Source organism: Fusarium oxysporum, chromosome III (genome assembly GCF_013085055.1).
Source record: "Fusarium oxysporum Fo47 chromosome III, complete sequence".
Taxonomy (NCBI): domain Eukaryota; kingdom Fungi; phylum Ascomycota; class Sordariomycetes; order Hypocreales; family Nectriaceae; genus Fusarium; species Fusarium oxysporum.
Genome location: NC_072842.1, coordinates 3,070,665 through 3,086,851, shown reverse-complemented (window position 1 = coordinate 3,086,851; position 16,187 = coordinate 3,070,665). Strand labels below are relative to the sequence as shown.

The 16,187-nt window shown below is 49.3% G+C and overlaps 6 protein-coding genes across 6 annotated transcripts; 3 read left to right on the top strand and 3 right to left on the bottom strand.

Moving 5' to 3' along the window:
* Positions 1–18: 18 nt before the first annotated feature.
* On the bottom strand, positions 19–1,551 carry FOBCDRAFT_290379 (uncharacterized protein; the record flags this gene model as incomplete). Its single annotated transcript, XM_031176803.3, has 5 exons — positions 19–545; positions 617–771; positions 819–864; positions 917–1,151; positions 1,198–1,551. The coding sequence occupies 5 exons, from the start codon at positions 1,549–1,551 to the stop codon at positions 19–21; spliced, it is 1,317 nt and encodes a 438-aa protein (XP_031047936.3).
* A 2,080-nt stretch (positions 1,552–3,631) lies between these two features.
* On the bottom strand, positions 3,632–5,061 carry FOBCDRAFT_23881 (terpenoid cyclases/protein prenyltransferase alpha-alpha toroid). Its single transcript, XM_031176802.3, has 2 exons — positions 4,688–5,061; positions 3,632–4,632 (listed from the first exon to the last, which is right to left on the bottom strand). The coding sequence occupies exons 1-2, from the start codon at positions 5,049–5,051 to the stop codon at positions 4,016–4,018; spliced, it is 981 nt and encodes a 326-aa protein (XP_031047935.2). The 5' UTR covers positions 5,052–5,061; the 3' UTR covers positions 3,632–4,015.
* Positions 5,062–5,523: 462 nt separating this feature from the next.
* Positions 5,524–6,683, top strand: FOBCDRAFT_218515 (Alpha/Beta hydrolase protein). The gene has a single exon (XM_031176801.3). The coding sequence runs from the start codon at positions 5,672–5,674 to the stop codon at positions 6,584–6,586; it is 915 nt and encodes a 304-aa protein (XP_031047934.2). The 5' UTR covers positions 5,524–5,671; the 3' UTR covers positions 6,587–6,683.
* A 3,382-nt stretch (positions 6,684–10,065) lies between these two features.
* FOBCDRAFT_23852 (uncharacterized protein) lies at positions 10,066–12,646 on the top strand. Its single transcript, XM_031176799.3, has 3 exons — positions 10,066–10,798; positions 10,897–11,685; positions 11,741–12,646. Exons 1-3 carry the CDS (start codon positions 10,096–10,098, stop codon positions 12,460–12,462), a joined length of 2,214 nt encoding a protein of 737 aa, XP_031047932.2. The 5' UTR covers positions 10,066–10,095; the 3' UTR covers positions 12,463–12,646.
* A 472-nt stretch (positions 12,647–13,118) lies between these two features.
* Positions 13,119–14,266, bottom strand: FOBCDRAFT_290374 (ribosome biogenesis regulatory protein-domain-containing protein; the record flags this gene model as incomplete). The annotated part of the gene is made up of 2 exons (XM_031176798.3): positions 13,119–13,537; positions 13,699–14,266. The coding sequence occupies 2 exons, from the start codon at positions 14,264–14,266 to the stop codon at positions 13,449–13,451; spliced, it is 657 nt and encodes a 218-aa protein (XP_031047931.3). The 3' UTR covers positions 13,119–13,448.
* A 459-nt stretch (positions 14,267–14,725) lies between these two features.
* Positions 14,726–16,164, top strand: FOBCDRAFT_198845 (mitochondrial ribosomal death-associated protein 3-domain-containing protein; the record flags this gene model as incomplete). The annotated part of the gene is made up of 2 exons (XM_031176797.2): positions 14,726–15,329; positions 15,386–16,164. 2 exons carry the CDS (start codon positions 14,726–14,728, stop codon positions 16,162–16,164), a joined length of 1,383 nt encoding a protein of 460 aa, XP_031047930.2.
* Between the last annotated feature and the right edge of the window lie 23 nt (positions 16,165–16,187).

The window sequence follows — 16,187 nt, the reverse complement described above, 5'->3', positions numbered from 1 at the left end:
CGGTGCTCATCTTGTCAGTCACATTTGTGAGTCGTCCACTGCAAGGCCGTGGGAAAAGTCCAGGTCATTTTCTGTACCATGCAGGTTCCAGGGTACATTCATGCTTAGCTCTTGCTCCTCTCCAAGGCCACCGTTGTTCTCATTTGGCTCACAAATTTGTGCCTGGGGTGGTTTCATTCCTGTGTCATTGTGTAAGTGGTCTTGCTGTCGGTTGATAGAGGAAAATGACAATGGAGAGAATGTTGCATTCGGTGTAGCTTGGCTGTAAGGATTCAAGAATGGCCTGTCATGGGAAAAAAGAGGGTTGGTTCCAGGTACCCCCATGAAAGGACTGTTGTTTGTCCCTTGTGTTGTATCTCCCGTGATTGATCCCGTGTAGTCTTCATTTTTCAGCTGGAATCCATAGTCTGCGGCCAATCGAAACTGATCTGGACCAAGTCCTCGATACTGGTCGAAATTTGGAGGGACGAATGGAAGGCGTGACGAAGCATTGTAGATCGTAGCGTCTTTCAAAGCATACGAAGCTTCTACGTGACTGAATGTGCCTGTTTGTGTGTAAGTCCAATTCCAGAATCCAGTCGTGAATAATGACGGCTCAAATGTTCCTCAAACTTACCTGGAGGGAATGATTCAGGTCGAAGTGTGTTAGATGTTTCTCGGCCTAGAAGTTGTCGTGGTGCTAGATCTCTCGGATGCGGCGTGGGAGAAACAAGATTTGGATGAAGAAAGTTGTCAATGCTTCGAGCTCCATGCTTCGTGCGAAGGTCGAATCTAGTTTCGGTGTCAGCTTTTGGTACAGAAGCGGCACAAAATCTCACCTTCTATCATTCCGAGTGGCAGGAAGTGGAGGTTCACTGATGGAAGCTTTCATTTAGTATTAGCGATTTTCCTCTTTTTCAGTTCGCACAATACCCACCAGGCCGGTCCTTTTCATCACGGAAAACATCGTGGATATCTTGCGGTTTTTCTGGTGGAGGATATGTCTTGGGTTCTTTCTCGCGACTTTTTTTCTTTGTGGGGTTTGTCTCCTTTCCCGTGCCAGATTTCGGGCCACGAGCAGTACTACGGCGTTGCTTGGGAGCGTTGGCCGAGATTTCAGCAAGAGGTGTGGCCTTTTTGCGCTTCGTTTTTGGAGCTTTTCGTGGTGGTGTCTGACAATGTTAGCATTTGGAAGGGACTTGCTCTCATGACACATACTGATTCTTCCTGGCCAGGAGCAGGAGAGGAAGCATCATCATACACGTCCTTCGTCCTTTCAACTTCTAGTTCAGATGTCATGATGAATTGGGTAGGTTCGATACGCTCTGAAGCCCTCTTCATTCTGTCGATCACGGACTTGGGCTTCTTTTGGTTCCGAGTTCGCCTCATCTCGTCGTCGGCAAGATCCATTTTCCCCATTCCTGGCCACACTTGGCCCTTTAGCGACATTGAGTCGGTTCCCAGAGAGAATTCTTCTTGAACATCGTGATCTTGGTCATGGTCAAAGAAGCCCGGGAAGATTGGGAAATCGTCTAGAAGTTCGTCTCCTTCGAGCTTGATGGCGGGGCTCATTGATGTCCCCTGTTTAATCTTCCGCTTGTTTTGCTTTCGACTGTCAGAAATAGTAACAACCACCAGAAGGAGATATCACTACCTTGGCAGAGGCGAAATGATTTCCTTGATTACGCCGGCTACGAGCCTCTTCCTTCAACTGCTTTGCTCTCATTCTATCAACCAACAGTGCCTCGATGCCATTTTGGGAGTACTACTCCTCGTAACGTTGAAGTTTGACCGCAGCGGTGGTATCTTGGTGAGCCTTGAGCTTCGTTTGGGTTTCGTGATGAAGGTGTCCTTTCGAAGCGATATGAGTAAGAAGATGTGAGACATCCGAAAAACGAGGATTCTCAGGACACACGGAACAAAAGAGTGGGATATGTCGACTGATAGAGCTGGCTGTATTGTCCCCTGGTATCGCTGTAGTAGCCATGACCTAAGCCACAACGGAATGGTCAGTAATCCCTTATTCAGTAACGACTAAGGGCGGATTGTCAACAAATTGATTGGGCTGCGGTACCAAGGGAGCTATCAATGGCGTATAAAACGGCTTGTAGAGCGTTCTTCTCCTTGTCTTAGAACGAATGGTAAAGGGCTGACAGACAAGTCAAAACGAGGGCAATAGTGAGTGCAATGCGTTGAGATGGAGATGGAATCAAGTTCTGGGTCGAAAAGAGCAGGTCTTGTGCAAGTGAAGATAAGGCAAAGTCTGTGATCAAGAACAAGGGAAGACAAGTAGCTAACGTAAATACGAAGGGAAGTTGCTTACCAGTGGTGGCTTTGTGGACTTCCTGCTTCGAGCCATGATTGCGGCTTATAACAGTAGAAGCTGAACTCTTGGACTGATGATGCAGGATCGACTCCTTGTTGCTTCTCATGGATAACAGCCGGCTGATGGCAGAGTGGAAGGGAAGGAAGGTTCGGCTTGGAGACTTTCCGGAACGCAGGTTAAGGGGAAGTTGCAACGTCTTCGAACTTGGAAAGTGCTGTCTACTATGAGATCAGAAGTCACCTGCCTTGTTTGCCTCGAATGGCATCCCTGGACAGCAACGGTTCTAGGAGGAGAACTCGAGCGAAAGATGACTGTCTCGATAACGTGAAGAGCGGCAGTCTGCGGAAAGGATGCAGAAGCTTCCCACACCTCTTAGACCTTGCTCCTTATTGTGTCTAGATGAAAGCCCGCTTCCTGCTTGTTATTGCTTCGGGCTAAGTCAAAAGTACATGGCTCTTGAGAAAGAATCGGGTGTCCCTAGGTAGCCTCAATACTGTAGCAGAACCAATTAGCACGGTCGTTCCTGATTCCAGGGCCCAGATCTTCTTGTTTGCAGTCAAGGAAAGACACCATGCCCCTTCCCGGTTCCTTTGTCATTCGAGCTGTACCTACTACCTAAGGTAGAAAAGAAACATTTCAAACTCACCATATCCTGGTAGGAATTGTCCTGCTGGCAGCAAGAGCTTCCGAAAGAATGCTGTAAAGAACAAGTTTCCTCAAGCAACAATACCAGATATGCGAAAATACCAGCACAGTCGGAGTAGAAAAGTAGGAATTGAAAGACTCCTCAAAGGTGTGCTCAACGACGTTACTGGGGAAAGGTATCTATCTACCTTGGTAGGTAGGTAGGCACTCAGGTAGGCAGGGTGGTATGGTTGAAGACAATGGAATATCAAAGGAAGAGGAGGTGCAAGTGATTCGGATGCTTTCGATACATCCCAAGTTATAAGGTAAGGTACCTTACCTTAAGTTTCTACACCTAGTAGAGGACCAGAAGTCTGGGGAAGGAGATGAGGGGTGCTGGAAGAGGGGCTAGCTAGGTCTGACTTTCAGGGGGGAAGGAGCGTGTCGGCAGGTGCCCTGATAACCCTGTGAGCCTCAGGAAATATTCTGAGGCATGAAGGGCAGGCACGGATTTCAGCTGAGTGGCGCAAGGAACAGGAGGCCAATAACATCTTATGCCGGGGGAGACGGCCAAGCACTGCTCTTCATACGCTAATATTGAAAAATGCCAGGGAAATGTGTGATAACAAGGATGCGTATGATAATTGTGGCCAAGGAGCAAACATTTGCAGCACGAGGAGAGCCCGAGGGTAAGCCAAACGATTGTGTCTCCATTAGCAGGAAATTTTGTATTGACATTGAAAGATACTTAGGTGTGCCAATTAAGGGTAATACACTATTGGTCCAACATGGCCAGGTGCAAAGGGATAGGACCATCCATATGCATCCAGATTCTGTGATATGAGCACATGTCTCGACAAGCTCAGTGCCGATAAATGTTTGAAGGACTTCACGGGACGAACACCACGGAATCAAGCGATGTCCCTGAAAAAACCAACAGTTTCTCTTCCCTCAACCATATTCACATGCTATCACTGAACAACGTCGTAAGCATGTGCTATGAATGGTCAGAGGGTGGTGGCTAGCACCATTGGGTAAGGTGTATAAAGGCAAGACGGGCTCATGGACGTATAGACGTATAGACGATCAGCCGAGAAGTCTCTTTGTTATCGATTTGGGCATGCAATATACTGGATCGACTGCCTCGAGACCTGGATAGCCCAAAAGACTAAGACCACACAAACCGAACTGGGTATGCCAAACATCGACCATATTACCAGGTCGATCAGAGATACCACCAATTTCGGTATCTTGACACTTGAGAATGAAAGCGATAAGCGCATCGCGGTCGATCCAATGTGTACGCTCGATCATGGCGAGACTACTCAATACCCACCAGCTGTAGCACACGTCCTCGTCTTTTTCAGGTCGACCGTTAAGGCCACCACAGGGAACTTGTCTCTCGCTCAACCATCGGCCAAGCTTCTCTTTGTCCACGAGATCAAGCCGACCAACTATTGCGAGGGCGGCAACGCAAGTAAAGATCTGACCCGAATGCGACTCCGCACCAGGCCCTGTTCCATAGCCACCGTCAAAGTTGGCACAAGCGATAATGTGCGCGACGGCCTTGTCGACATCGACAAGTGACATAAGACCGAGTAGGGACAAGGCATTGAATGCACCGTATAAGAATCGGGTATCCTCCTCGCCCCATTCATCCCCGGCAAATGTACCAGACTCTTGATTCTGCAGTCCTGCGATGACTGTTGGTGGTCAGTGGGTGCATAGGAGGCACTGTGGACCTTGCAAAATACCTACACTTGCCAACCTGGTTCTTGCCTTTGCCTTTGGTTTCCAGCTGATCGAGAGCATCCGTCAAGGCGAGAATCTGCACAGCACTTACTGTGGACAGCATGTGAGCATCATGGCCAGGTGCTGCACCGAACCCACCATTTTCATGCTGGCAGGAGAGAATGAAATCGATGACATCCTGTCGAGGGAGAGCCTCTGGCCGACCCAGGAGGAAGAGTGCGTTTAATCCCCAATACAAGCCATTAAGTCGCAGATGCTCGGTAAGCCAGTAGTCGAGCTCATCCTTTCTTGTGTCCAGGCTCTGGACATACTTCACATGAGCATCGACAGCGAGTTCTGGGCCTTTTTGGTCTGTCGAGTCTTGGGACATATTGTCAAAGGATGAAGTAAGTTGAACGAACTCGCTGAGGTTGACATGGAGAGAATTTTCTAGGCGGGTTGTTACGTAAGCGTTGCCTGGTCAGTGATTAAGGTAAGGTACGTTTGCAGCTTAAGCTGATCGGGCTACCTACCTACCCTTGACCGGCATTACCTAGGTCCCTAGATAATCTGACAAATATCTTGTTTTCAATAATGGTGTGACCGTGTTAAAAGAATTGTTTGAAAATCGAGAAATTTTAAATAAACCTTAAGGTTTTGAAAGACAAATGCACGATATCAAGCCTTACGAGCTGTTTCACTTAAATTTGCATGTGTTCCAAAGGCATCAAAATGAACAGAGTTAAACGAATGTGAATGAGTCTTCTTTTATTTGGAATTCGACAATACCTAAGTACTTATTTATGTCCTATCTCCAATTTGTTGTACGGTGGAATAATATGTAATACGACTCAGAAATACAATGTTAGTTTAGCCGGGCTGTCTTTGATTCAAGAAGGCGTGGAAAACTCCACAAGAGCATCCCATGGAAATAATCCGCTCTCATCATCAACTGCAAGTCGCCAGATAGACAACCTACCTAGAGAGGCGACCACCGTATCCTCCAAAATAATGCACAAAGAATATTTCACCACTAACGATGGATGCAAAATCACCTTTCAGTCTTCCTTACCACTGAAGGAAGTTGCAAGAGTTGCAGCTGAGAAATGTGTCCTGCTCATGCATGGCTTCAGTGGCTCTAGCGATTACTTCATCCGCAACTTTACATCCCTGAGCAAATCACTCTGGGTCGTTGCCCCGGACATGCGAGGACATGGGGACTCCAGTCAAACTCGTGGTGGTTATCACGTCGCGCGCTTGGCAGCTGATCTTTCAGGTCTTGTTGCTCATATACGCAAGACGGCATCTGTCAGTATTGTGCCTGTTGGATGCTCGATTGGCGCCGCCGTGCTCTGGACTTACGTGGAGCTCTTTGGTTGCAACGACTTTGCGGGATTTGTCTTTGTTGATCAGGCACCTCTGCAAGATCGCTCAGCGTTCGATGAATGGGACGAAACCAGGGCACATACTGGATGTTATGACGAGAAGACCATGCTCGCCGCGCAATACAACTGGATCAATGACTCGAAGAAGGCGCATATCGACCTAGCAATAGGCTGCTTAGGATATCGACATGCCCCAAAGGAGGAAGACGGGATTTCAGCTGAGCAACAAGCCAAGGATGAAGCCTTCTTTACAGACATCAGTGCGAAATGCGACCAAACATGGCTAGCACGACTACTGGCAGATCATACTCGCTACGATCACCGAGAATCCATCGAAACAATCACGGTTCCGGTGTTGGTTATGGCCGGTCGACGATCAAGCTGCTTCCCACTTGAAGGAATGCTCGAGAGCGTGAGACGTGTAGAGAAGTCAAGGCCAGGGCTAGCAAGGTCATCGGTGTTTGACTCTGGACATTGGCTATTTTATGAGGAACCAGAGAGATTCAACAAGGAAATTGCGGAGTTTGTTAACTCATGCTAGATGTCGATCGGGCCAACAGCCAGCTGTTTGGTCGGAGTCAAGAATTGAAGTGAAGACATAGGTAGTAGCTACGACCTGAAAGAAGAAGAAGAAAAGTACAATTTGTTGGCTGATCAACTGCAGTATATTGTAATGATGATATAATTGGCAAACAGTGCAAAACGACCGCGAAGAATGGCAGCACTTGGTTCGGTTATCCAATCATTGAATCTTGTGGTCAGCGTATATACGAAGCTTGCCAACAGGTGGTTCAGCCTGACCATCATATGTTCTGTCCAAGATCGCACGTTTTGAGGCAACAACATGGCTTTAGATACTTGGGCTAGCCAAAGATCGGGAGAAAGCATGACAAGATGTAACCTGCTTACACGATACAATGCAAGAATGTTGATTTAACCAGGACATCATTGTAAGGCTGAGATGATGAATAATGATATCATTGGCAACACATGAAACGAAGTTGATCCTCTGCACTACGTTTCATGTAGGTCGACACTCTTGGCAATGAATAGATACAGGAGCAGCCAGGTTCTAACTGACAGGGAGATCCTGACATGGGTTATCTGTCAAACAAGCAAGATAGGCAATCCGCATTCGGCAGCGGTTGGCGGCTGAAGCTGACGACGTCAAATTTTGCAAGTGGGTAGTGGGTGCTTGTTTTTGAATTGATATAAGAGAACATACGACGCTGGAAATATGCAATTTCACCAAACTCATGAGTGGGATCCATGAGGCCTCATCTCGTCAACTCTGTAGCCGATCCATCTGCACTTTCGACAGGTAAGCGGCTGGCATGTGCCGCACCCCATGCAATACGAATGATATCGACTTTCAAGGCAGAGGTGTCAAAATGAGGTGGCGCTATCTCGTGAAGGTGTTGCGCCTTCGAAAACAGCATCCCGTCCGTTACCCTCCAACATCGAGAATACATCATCCAAAGAACGGGAGTCGACTGAAGATTGACTTTGGGAGCAGAGTCGGCAGAACTCAAGCTTGTACTTGGAAAAAGCCCGAGCCCTCCACTCTGTACCAAGGCTAAGAACGCCACTGCTGCCGGTCATCCAGGAACTGCCTATGATCCCGGAATGATGGAGCCAGTGGCCAGGTTACGATTCCAGAGAAATTCCAAGAGAGGCAGTTGACTTTGACGGAGCGATCGATGTTGGTGTTGGTGTCAAGGGTCTCTAAAAGTTTGTTGTTGCAAGTGACATAATAGTTGCTGCAAGTGAATCGCAGTAGTGAATGTAATTGAAAAGCTGCCTTTAAATTAGCCAAATCGTCACCAGAGACTCGGCTTATCTGTTGTCAGAAAATGCAATACGTATTATATCCATCTAGTTTCATATCATGGTTGCAGCCCTGAACAGAGCTCTTTCGTTCCTGGTTGCTCCATGGCTTTTGGGCGCATCTAGGCTTCCGATGCCTGACGCCTTGGCTGCCAGGCACCTCCAGGTCACTGTGGGACTTCTGTTGTGTTTCTCTGTCTGCGAGTGGCCAGCTCATGGCTCTGAGATCAGGACTAGCTAGAGCCACTATGGGGTCTGACCTCATGATGGGATAAACATGGAGATGTGAACGAAGAATCAACCCCTGGGTCGAGGGAGTTTCCAACAGATATAGCGGGGTAGAAGGGCCTCAGCGTTGGATCCAGTGAATGGATTGATGTGGATACAAATGATGGATGTTTGTGTCCTTCTGCAACTGCAGACTGTGCTGTGGTAAGTTCCAGCCTACCGAGCTAGCCTATGTAGGTTTGTGTCCATATTCTCTATGGAAACGGGCTGTTTTAGGTTGCCGAATTTCCAGCACCTGTCGGTATCATCGGTTACAGAGTCTAAATTTTGTAGGTCGTTTCAGCTTCACACGTATCCATTACATGCAGCACACGTACGCACTTGACGCGCAACGCTCGATTTCAATAGTAACATTCATTACCGGTACTGTGCTGTATCTGTGAGATGTGATGTTTGCAGAAGTTACTAATGGTATTTACATATCATTTGGTGAGGACTGATACCTATTATCCGCAAGCTGGAACCCGAAACCACCTTATCTGAGCAAGGTAAAGTTGGTACCCAGTACCTGAGACTGTACCTGAAGGCTGAGGGTGCCTGTGCCTGTGCCTGTCCAGATGCCTCTTATTGAATTGGATTGGATGCCACCCCCATTTGCTCACAGCAGCCTCTCGTGATTGAACCCCTGGCAAAAAGCAAAGCAAGTGCCAATAAGCCGGCCTTAGTGAGCAAGAAAACCTCTGACAGTAAACTAGGGTGTCAAAAAAAGATCAGTCTAATAGTCTTCAGGTCTACCTAAATCTATATTGAAATTTGCCTAAGTTTATACTAGATTTATCCAGGTCTTTTTGTCATTCGTTAGAATAGAAGTCAGAAGTTTTCTTGTCCACCCTAAGCAGGCCATCAAAAGCCAAGGTACCTTAGGCTTGGTCTTTGTTCGTCCCTTGTTCCTGGTCTTTCTCCGTACAACGTTCCACATCCTGTCCCTTGCTTCTTTTGGGATCTGACAACCCTTGGCCATCATCAGCTGCACTGCCTGACTGACTACACGCACACTTCAAGGATGCACTACTCTGATACCTGACATTTACTCGACTGTACGCAATCGTTCCGTGAAGCGGTCAGCAGTAAGCTTTATATGCAGGCTGTTACCTCGTCGATTGGAACAACTAGTTACTCGGGGCTACCGATTGTTGTGTATCCAGTGGCACTCTTCTCCGAAGCAATTGACGGCTGGGATTCGGACATTTTTGGCACCAATGCCGGGCATTAGTATTAGCCCTACCACGATCGAATAATATTGGATTGATATTACTACGGATATAATATTGAACGACCCATTACTGAAGCCTGACAAAAACCCAACGCAATACGACATTTCCAAGTATCTAACAGTGCGCCTAGCTGCATAGCATAACACGATACAACACAACACCGCCTGCAGAGACGAGAGGGCATTCATTTCGAGACTACGAGACTTTCCCTCTTACCATCTTCAAAATACAGACCGACCTGTCTTCTTCTCCCTTTTCTTTTTTTGGCCTTATATTCTATTTCGTCCTCTGTTGCTCCGAACAGCTTGGCTTTTACCCCATGCTCTCCAGTTCCATTGGAGTGCCCCTGACCTAGCTACACAACAGTACCAGTACCGGCCAGCACTACCACCACCACTAGAATCGTCGACGCGCCCACCTCTTCCTCAACGGCCACCAATCGTCAAACCCCCGTTCTCTATTGCCCTGTGAGCATATCTGTTTCTCCGTCCTAAGGTCCTGCCTTCACAGGCTGATCTTGCTCAATTATCCGCCTGTGACCCGCAACAAGATTGGATTGAAGAGTAGAGGCACAACAGACCGATCCTCCCCTGGCCCGCAGTTTGAACCCCCTCCCGTTTCGCCTACCGTGGGAGTGGGAGTTTGCGAAGCAGGACCCGCGTTTGTGTCTACGTCTGCGACAGCGATTGTGAGACTGCGCCGTGAGCAGACAGGACTCAGAATGGGTCGTAAGGCGGCACCGCAGCCGCTGGCGCTTTCGTCTCAGACTTCGCCTCAGGCCCAAGCCCAAGCACAAACCCAGTCTGAATCTGGCGCTGCTTTACGTAGTAGAGACGATTCGCCGACTGCTGAAACCGTTTCTCCAGGTGTGTCGCCGGTCGAGTCCAAATCGCCCCGTTCTCCCCGCTCCTCTCCTTTCCACAGTCGGTTTTCACCCTTGAGAAACCAAGGTGGAAAGCACAGGAAAGTGTCACACACGACAGCAGCATTAGCAGACGCAACTGCAGAGGGGAAGCCATCGTCGTCAACGCCGCCACCACAACCATCAGCACCGGTGCCAATACCTGTACAACGGCCCTCAACTGCCACAGCATCTACCGAATGGAGTAGGGAAGAGTCTGTACCAAGACAGCCTTTACGGCACACGCGCGAGGATCCCTCGACCTATCCTTCCATCTCCTCTACACTTGAAGAACATCTACCTGATCCACCAGCAACAACTGCGGCTACCACGCAGTCTGAGGCGGTGCAACCAATCCCAAGTGACTCGAAAAAAGGTGCTAAAAACGGTTTCTTCCATTTTAATAAGCAATCCAAATCTTCAAACCAGTCTCAACCGCATACCCACCACCGTAAACACACCGAGACGAGAGCCCAGGTAATGTCGAGGGGCAGTGACGGATCCAATCGACCAAGACACGGAGGTATGTAAACATTGAGCCAAGCTTAGTTGGGACGATCAATTATACTTTAGCCATCGCGCGCAAGCCTAGGTCCATGACCAACTGCTGACATGATGCAGACAAACACGATCCAAGCCCAAGTGCCTCATACACCGACCATACTCTACACAAACCTGTCTCCGCCGATCCTCTTCGAAGCGACTTGTCTTTATCATCCGCTGGCGACTACGATACCGCTTCACCTCAGTCTTCAACAAAGAAAGGCAGGTCGAAGCCTTTTGGTCTACTGAACCGCAGCCGATCCAATCGCGACAAAGAAGACGCCAGCCCCGAGCTGAAACCGGCCTCCTCTCCTCGTCAGGGTAACGAACCTGAACTGCACCTCAATTCTGTGCCGTACAAGACTGCGAACCAAGGTGGTGATCGTTCTATCAGAGACATGATGAACTCTGCAGTCCGAAATCGATCCGAGGACCGCGCGCCGAGAGATTCGTCTTCTACCAGAAGGGCACAACGCGACAAGGAATCAAAGACCCAACCGTCCTCCCTGAACGAGAACGGGGGCTCTTTTTTCAATGGCCTCAAGAGCTCTGGTACCCGTGCTGCTGGCATGCTGAGTGACCGTTTCTTCAACAAGAGTGGGCGTGGTGGCCGAGAGGATAAGGATGCTCTCGACGATGAACACTATCAAATAAAAGTTATCAACTTACCACTAGTTGAGCAAACACGATTGACGAGAATATCAAAGCGCCTTGAGGATTCAAGGGATAAGACGGAGTTCTGGATGCCTGCCTTTCCTTGGCGAGCAATAGATTATCTAAACTATAAGGGGTGTGAAGTTGAGGGTCTTTATCGTGTTCCGGGCAGTGGGCCTCAGATTAAGAAATGGCAGCGCAAGTTCGATGAACGTAAGTTTATCCCATCTTCCTGATAAGTGAAGGAACTCAAATTAACTTGGAACAGAATACGACGTCAACCTGTTCAACGAGCGCGACCTTTACGACATCAACATAATTGGTTCGATGCTAAAGGCTTGGCTACGAGAACTTCCCGACGAGCTGTTCCCTAAAGCGGCGCAGGATCGAATCGCGAGGGAATGCGCAGGTGCTGAGGAAGTTCCTGAGCTACTTATCGAAGAGCTCTCGAATCTCTCTCCTTTCAACTATTATCTGCTTTTTGCCATCACATGCCACCTCAGTCTTCTATTAGCTCACTCGGATAAGAACAAGATGGACTTTAGGAACCTGTGCATCTGCTTCCAGCCTTGTATGAAGATCGACGCATTCTGCTTTAAGTTCTTGGTGTGCGACTGGCGCGACTGCTGGAGAGGATGCAAGAACGAGGCCAAGTATATCGAGGAAGAATACATGATCTTCGACCAGCCTCCGCCAAGGGGCCTCGCTGAACCAGCGAAGCCAAGACCGCAAGATGAGTCGGAGGACGACCGACAACAACTCTCCTCTTCGGGGAGCAGCAAGCAGTCAGGCCGCCTCAGCCCCAGCGACCAGAAACCAAAGCTGAAGAAGAAACAGCTCCAGATATCCCCCTCAAACGGAAGCGTCGTCTCGAACGAATCGACTGCCCCAACCACCTTGACCATTAACAGCGACCGCGAGTTAGGCAGAACCTCGAGCGAACTGCGGCCTTTGTCACCCATTATGCCTCTATCCCCCCTCGGCTTCTAAATTCAGAGACATCCTGATGATACGCTGCATTCTACAAGCATATTCACGCCCGGCTACCCATGGAGGTGGCCAGAAGGATAGCCGAGACAGAAAGACCATACCTCAAAGGAATAGAGGTCTTGAGACCGGGATGAGAATGGACCAAGTGCCTAATCTATCTCAGCACCTCCCCGCTACTCTACTTCAACTGAGGGTAGATGTTTCAACTATCAACCACGGCCTCTGCCACGATGGAGTCTGTGACTTCATCCTTCAGCGATAGCCAATTCACGATGGCACGCCCTTTATGACCTTGTCATTCGATTTGATTGCGCATTCTGGTTGCTTCTAACGCTGGCGTTTCTGGAGAGTGGCCTAACGGTTTGGCAATGTGCAATCGAGCAAAACTTTCAAGGAATGCTTTGAAATCCGGTCCACCTATCCACGACACCAAGCGAGTGATGTTCTTAACCTGCACTTTGTCTTTTATCTGTTGTTTGGTATACCCCATGATGCATTTTGAGGAGAATATCGTCCAGGGGCGTGTTGTACCCTGTGTTAGTGGGGAATCTTGTTTGAAGTTCCAGCGTTTCTGATTCTGATGATTTATTGACAAGCATACTGCGTCTTTGCCCGAGCTGATTATGTAGCTGGTTCTCCGGCGCTCTGATGAGGCAAGCTACCTTAGTAAGAATGGTGTTTTGCCGTCATGTTACAGTGAAATGAAGGCGACGCCAAGCAAGAGAGGAGCATGGAGATTACCAAAATATTGAGTACATCTGTTTGTGGTGACTGAAAATCGCCAAGAGAGGAGGATTGTTGGATAGTAGAGTTTGAGATTGGCAGAGGCTACCTAGATAGTGCGCGGAATTTAGTAAAACATACTCTGCCAGAAATCGCTTATTTATTAATTGCATATTCTTCATCAACGTCAACTATCAGGTTGGGGGAGAACCCATGGCTGTTGTATTTCGTCGTGACGCACAGTCGGGGGACATGGACTCCATTTAGACACGGTCTGGTGAGTACCAGACAACAAGGAGATTGACAGCTGCAGCGTCTTCCTTTTTCATTCTTTTCTTCCAAAGCCGAACGTCTAAACCATCCCAAGTCCCTAGCTTTTAACATGCCGATTTCGAAACGCCAATGTCCTGAACGCCGCTCCATGCTCAACAACAGTAGTCTTGACCAAGGCCGACAAGAAATTACCGACCAATTCCGTTCCTTCCAAAGCCGTCGCAGCCTATTTTCCTGTACCTTGAGCCTGGTTCTTGCGCATCTTTCGCTCGTTGCGCTTGATTCTCTCCTTGCGCTCTCTTCGACCATCGCCACGGATTGAGGTACCCTCTTTTCGCTTCTTCTCGGCTTCCATATCAACCTCGACGATGGGCCAGTCCTCGCCCTTCTTGTTGAGAGCCTTGTATCCCCACTTGCGCTGCCATTCGCCTGTCTGCTCGTCGAAGGCAAGATTGCGACGCTGCTCGCGAGTCTTGGGCTTAATGCCCTTCTTGGCGGCGAAGCGCTCCCACTTAGTAGGAGGCTTGGCCTGCGGAACAGGCTTCTCGCGGGGGAGACGGGTGCTCGGGGCGGGAAGGGTGAGAAGGACGCCCTCGGCGGTGGAGTTGAGAGGGCAGGTGGAGAGGAACTGGTTGATGAGTGACTGGGCGCCGTCGCGGGCAAGCTCGGCGAGGGACTGCTCGAGATTATCGCGGTCGAGAGTGACGGGGTTGGGGTCCTCTGCGAGAAGATGGCCGAGATCGAATGTGTAGGGCGTGGGCTTCTCGACTGCGACAGGCAGCTTTGGCTTAGAGCTTGGGAGCGCCATTGCGATATTCGTGCGAGTAAATAATATATTTATAAAGGCTGATGCTGAGATCTCTTGGAATTTGTCATAAACTTGTCAAAGGATGAACAGGTTTGTCGTTGCAATCCGCTCTCTTGTTATGGTACTGCTACTGGAACTTTTTTTTCTGAGATCCTCCATGCTATACTATCTTTTTTCTGCACCGATAAGGCATGTCGGATCAGTGGGCAGCCGTTTTTCCGATACAGGGCCTATAGGCCAATCACAGGACCCCAATCCTTTCTCTTACCCCAGTACCTCTGGGGTGTGGTTTAATCCACCGAGATTTTCGAAGTGGCATTCAACTTCAGCTCACGACGGCCTCGAGACGAGCGTCCTAGAACCGGCCCAATTGGCGTCCATTCGACGATAGACGTCGTTCTCGTCATAGATATCCAAGAAGAGTCTGTCAGACGTCAATTTGGAATACTATTGCAAGCAATGGCGTCCGCCAATTCGCTTCGATGCCTCATGAGGCCGACTATTCCCAGGGCTCCTCGAATTCAACCAGTTCTCCTCGCCCCATTTTCAACTTCAAACGCTGCTCTCGCCGTCTCAGCTCCTCCGGCAATCAAGAGCCGCCGAGATCTTCCCCAGAAGGTCAAGAAGTCCTATAAGAAACGTGCCAATGTGACGCCTGTCCGAAAACCTCAGCCTGGCGAGCGAAAGGCCTTCCGAAAGCGCATCCAGCTCAGCAACAACAGTGCTCTGCCTGTCGCAGGCCTTGAAAACCTGGATGCCAGTAACATGACCAAGGCTGAGAGTGCTGGAAAGATGTTTGCTATTCCTGATCAGGTTGTGGATCATCTCCGTGCCCTCGAGGCTTTCAAGACGACACAGACATGGAACCTATTCCGAAAACCCCATGTTCTGCAGCGCAGAGAGACAGTAGAGTTGATGAAGAAGCTTGAGCTATCGGCCAAGGACAAGAAGGCTCTTAAGTGTGTGTTGACGGGTAGTAAGTTGTCTGGAAAGAGTATGGCCATGCTACAGGCTATGGCATATGCGCTTCTTAACAACTGGGTGGTATTCCATGTCCCTGAAGGTACATATCCCCGAAGGACCTCCTCACGTTTTCATGCCTCTAACTGACCAAAACAGGTCAGGATCTGACCAACGGTAACACTGAATACTCACCCATTCCCGAGACTGAGCCAATGCAGTTCTCCCAACCCATCTACTGTCTCAAGATGATACAGAGCCTCTATAGAGCCAACCGTGTCGTTCTTGAAAAACTCAACATCGAGAAGGACTGGTCCAAGTTCACTAACCTCAAGGAGGGCGCTACCCTCGCTGATCTGGCTCTCAGCGCAAAGGAGGCCGAGTACGCATGGCCAACCCTCCTTGCCCTATGGACTGAGCTCACCCTGCCTGGGCGACCCCCCGTACTCTTTGCCCTCGACGGTCTTGCCCACATCAACAAGATCAGTGATTACAGAGACCCCTCGTTTAACGAGGTCCATGCCCATGAACTGACTCTAGTACGCCTCTTCATTGACGCCCTATCTGGCAAGACTCCTCTCCCTAATGGCGGTGCTGTCATCGCCGCTACCTCAGAGAACAACTCCCACCACCACCCCTCACAAGAGCTTGTTCTCTCACAGCTCGAGGCGGGCCAGGCGGGCCGCGAGATTCCCAAGCCTGACCCCTACGAGCGCAAGTACGACGAGCGTGTGTACGAGGCCCTCAAGAACAGCTGGGTTCTCCGTCTTGAGGGTATCACGAAGGACGAGGCTCGTTCTTTAATGGAATACTGGGGCGCCAGCGGGCTGTTCCGCCATGTTCTCAATTCAAGGACAGTATCCGAGAAGTGGACCGTGGGCGGCCACGGTAATGTTGGTGAGATGGAGCGTGCGGCATTGATGCAAATGAGGCTGTAAATGTATTCTAGAAATGTACAATA

Coding starts and splice junctions, on each gene's coding strand:
- FOBCDRAFT_23881 (XM_031176802.3), bottom strand. CDS start 5,051: ATGTCCCAAGACTCGACAGACCAAAAAGGCCCAGAACTCGCTGTCGAT. Junction 4,633..4,687: donor CAAGAACCAGGTTGGCAAGT/GTAGGTATTTTG, acceptor GACCACCAACAG/TCATCGCAGGACTGCAGAAT.
- FOBCDRAFT_23852 (XM_031176799.3), top strand. CDS start 10,096: ATGGGTCGTAAGGCGGCACCGCAGCCGCTGGCGCTTTCGTCTCAGACT. Junction 10,799..10,896: donor CAATCGACCAAGACACGGAG/GTATGTAAACAT, acceptor GACATGATGCAG/ACAAACACGATCCAAGCCCA. Junction 11,686..11,740: donor GCAGCGCAAGTTCGATGAAC/GTAAGTTTATCC, acceptor AACTTGGAACAG/AATACGACGTCAACCTGTTC.
- FOBCDRAFT_218515 (XM_031176801.3), top strand. CDS start 5,672: ATGCACAAAGAATATTTCACCACTAACGATGGATGCAAAATCACCTTT.